Raw genomic sequence first — 4,139 nt, 5'->3', positions numbered from 1 at the left:
TTTAAAAATTCCCTAGAAAAAGTTATTATATATAACCATTCTTTTATAAATTTAGGACTATAAGATTTGATTATAGAAAATTTTGTTTTTTTTTTCGAAGTTAAAGAAAAGTAGATTTTTAGTGAAAATACTAAAAATGTATGTTTTAGAAATGTCACTTTTGAAGGAAAATTTAATAAAAATTTTTAAATTTAATTTATTAATCTTGATGTAGTTATTCTAGAAAAAATCACTATTAAATGCGATTTTTTGGAAAATTTTTATTCCAGTCTTTTTATTTTTGAAAATGTATAAGAAGTCTATATTATTGATTTATTATTTTAAAATTCTAAAATATAATTCTAATTAAATACTACATAGACTTTAGAAAATTCCTTATTTTAATTTGCTTTTTGTAAAAAAGTATATTTAGAATAAATATTTTTAAATAACTTAAGTTTTATTTTCAATAATAATAAAAAAAAATTAGTAAATACCAAAAATTATACGAAGTTATACGAAAAAGTTGAAAATGAAATTTTCGCAATTATATATTTAAAAGAACTAATAAATATAGAAATAAAAAATTTAAAAATAAATAAAATTGAATGCTAAAATGGGAATAACTATTTTATTTATTAACAAACTATTTAAAGCATATAAATAAATAACATAATTTTCGAAAACTCAAAAAATATTAGTTTTTTATTTTCCACAAATAGTTATGAAACAGAAGATAATACATATACTTTTTAATAAGATTTTTGTTAAATTTCTGATTCTATTTTCCGAAATCTAGTTTAATTATAATTCCCTGTTATATAAATTTAACAATCATATTCTTAAAATTTTACATAAAATCTTTTTTAAGATATTTAAACATCTGCAATAAATGGAGGTGCAATTCTTTTTAATAATACATCAACAACTTTACTTCAATAAAATTTCTTTTATAACTGCGTTGCTATAAATGGGGGTGCTCTTGCCTTTTTATAAAATATTGTGAATTTCAAATAATAAATAATTGATTCTATTTTCGAAAAATGCAAAGCAGAAAGCTCCGCAGGTGCTATATTTATCGAAAATACAAATTTGTAAATTATTAATACTACTTTTTCTTTAAACACTGCATATATAGGAGGTGCAGTTCGCTATTTTGAATAAATGCCATTATTTATAAAATAAATGGTAATGTAAAATCATTTAACAAGTGTTTCTTTTTTAAAAAATAAAGCTGAATTATATGGGGATGATATAGCTTCTTTTCCTATAAATATAGAAATTTTATTAGATAAAAAAGAAGGAAGCGAAATGGAATTAATAGAAGAAGAAGATAGTTTAATAACAAAATAAGAAACTGAGAAAAAAGTAATAAAAAAATACACTTTAAAAAACTTCAAAAGCGGACAAACTTTAAGCCTTTAATTTAAACTAAAAGACCAAAAAAATTAAAACATAAGTTTTTCAGTATAAAAAGTTTTGAATAAAGAATATCCATTTTAAATAGTAAAAGAACTTCAAGAATATAATATCAAAATAAGCCCTTCTAATGAAAATGAAATTAAAATTTTTGGTCAATATATAACTGATTATTAAAAGTTTGATGATAAAAACTACCTTTTTTCTATCAAAGATTTAATGGTAGTATCTAATCCATCGCCTTAGAATTTCCTTTTAGTTGAATCTTCAGCTATTTAGAGACTTTAACCGTTTTTTTTAGAATAAGATCTTATATATAATGGTCCTTATTATACTAAAATTTCCATTTAATTTTCAGAATGTTCCAGTGGTGAAATATACCAAAAGTAAGCCCAAATTTTCATCTGTTTGGAATGTAAAGAAGGTACATATTCTATAGGAAAACCCTCCAAAGAAAACTACGAAAAAGATACTTGTAAAAAATGTCCGTTTTAAGCGGAAAAATGCTATCGAGATTAAATCTTATTAAAACAAGGTATTTGGAGAATTTCGAATACAACTGATTTACTTATTGAATGTATAAATGAAAAAAGTAACTGTAATGGAGACTATTCCACTTTTTATTGTACACAAGGACATATAGGGCCTTTATGTGAAGAATGTGATGTTTATGGAGTCTTATGGGATTAAAGATATCAAAGAAATAATAATTTAGAATGTATAAATTGCCAATCTATCGATAAATGGTATTATTTAATTCCAATTTTTTTTTTTTAGCTTGGTATTGTTGTTTATATAATATTAGCTATCAAAATTTCACTTTAAATAAGTAAATTTATAGCTATTGGATATTATATGAGAAGATTAAATGTTTTAAATATTTATAAAAGTGCATATAAAGATACAACCGATATGAATATGAAGGCATTAGTAAATTATCTATAAATTACTTAGTTTGTAAATACTTTTGAATATTAACTTCCAAGTTTTATGACTTTTTTACCAAAATATTTAGGTTATTTAAAATATATAAAAATATTGTATATTGAAATATATATATATATATATATATATATATATATATATATATTATTAAATAATTTAAATATATTTTTTTATATATTTATAATAAAAATATATAGGCTCTCCAATAAAAAATATATTATATTCTTTCGATTGTTATTTTACTCAGTAAAATTCTAAAAAAGAAGTATATCCAATTGTTTTTGTCAGAAATACATGGAGTTTATTAGTTCCTATTTTTTATTTAGTTATAATTTTTATAATTTATGTAGTTTTTGTTAAAATAAAACTATTTAAACATAGAAGAGTAATAAAAAATATTTTATATATTATTATTTACAATATCGAAAATTTTTTCAGGAATTTTTTTTAATACTAAATCAAAAAAAAAGACAATAATCTAATAAAAATGTTTTTTTTTGTTGATAGTTTAAATAAAAAATTAGGAAAAAGATATATTAATTTAAAATATATTTATTGTATTTACAATTTATATTTATATATTTATTTATATATATATTTATATATTTATTTATATATTTATATAATTTTTTTTTATATATTTCTACATAGTCTTATATGATAAATGGATTTGTTTTTATTATTTTTTTTTTATAACCAAATCTTACTTAAGTTTTTCTTACTATGATGTCTTGTAGAAAAATAGGAATTAAAAAATATATTTTATCTGATATTACCTATGAATGCTATACTGATTTACATTGGAAATATATAGCTATTATTTGTTTTCCTGGACTTTTTATATGGGCATTATTCATACCTATTTTTATTATTAAAATAATTATAAAAAACAAGGAAAAATTAGATTATGCTACTAATAGACATAGATATGGATTTTTATATTAAGATTTCAAATATTAATATTTTTATTGGGAATTTATTAAAATATATAAAAAATTATTAATAGTTGCTACTTTAAATTTCTACGAAGGACCATATATGAATAAATTAATTATTATTTTGGTACTTTTTTTAATTTATTAAATACTTTTGAATAAAAAATAACCTTATTTAATGAATTATTTTTAATAATTAGACAAAAAATCAATAACTATAATTATAATCCTAATTTTAATGAATATCTTCCTTTATAATGACCCTGGTTATATTCAATCATAAATAGTGTATATTGCTTTACTAATTATATAAACTGCTTATTCATTATATTTGATTTTAGAGTTAGTAAATGCGAAGTTATAAAATTATAAGAAAATCTATAATATGTTTATATTAAAAATTAACTAATTTTTTCCTTTTTTAAGAAAATATATAAAACAAGTACAATAACCTAAAATGAAAACTTTTTATCTTTGGAGAAAATTAAGAAAACATTTTTTAAAATATGTAAAAAGAAAGAAAAAAAGTCATTATCAATGTAATAATAAAAATATTTTATATAAATCAAATATTATTATTAAAAAAAAAAGCTTAAATAATAAAAATTGCTTAAGATTAAATAAAAACAAATGCAGGTAGTATTGGAAGTATATTTTTATTATATATATATATATATATATATATATATATATATATATATTCTATTTTTATATTCTATTTTTATTTATATTTTTTTTTGTTCTTAGTTGCCAATTAATTTGAAAGTTAAATATAAATGGAAAAAAATAATTAAAGTAAATTATGTTTTTTAGATGATCTCTAATCAAATAAATTATAATCATCTCTTATATATAAAAATT

The 4,139-nt window shown here is 18.4% G+C and overlaps 1 protein-coding gene across 1 annotated transcript, besides 5 other annotated features; it reads left to right on the top strand. All coding sequences in view use genetic code 6, as the record gives it.

The window, feature by feature from the left end:
* Positions 1-469: 469 nt before the first annotated feature.
* On the top strand, positions 470-3,544 carry IMG5_157710 (hypothetical protein; the record flags this gene model as incomplete). Its single annotated transcript, XM_004030533.1, has 3 exons — positions 470-2,413; positions 2,541-2,728; positions 2,995-3,544. Coding segments are annotated over 3 exons (2,682 nt in total), but the record flags the coding sequence as incomplete, so codon positions are not given.
* Positions 2,449-2,488: a microsatellite.
* Positions 2,913-2,986: a microsatellite.
* Positions 2,915-2,986: a microsatellite.
* Positions 3,545-3,938: 394 nt separating the features above from the next.
* Positions 3,939-3,979: a microsatellite.
* Positions 3,975-4,013: a microsatellite.
* Positions 4,014-4,139: the final 126 nt, after the last annotated feature.

Source organism: Ichthyophthirius multifiliis, assembly GCF_000220395.1.
Source record: "Ichthyophthirius multifiliis unplaced genomic scaffold scaff_1120509251195, whole genome shotgun sequence".
NCBI classification, from domain to species: domain Eukaryota; phylum Ciliophora; class Oligohymenophorea; order Hymenostomatida; genus Ichthyophthirius; species Ichthyophthirius multifiliis.
This window is presented reverse-complemented; position numbering and strand designations above follow the sequence as displayed.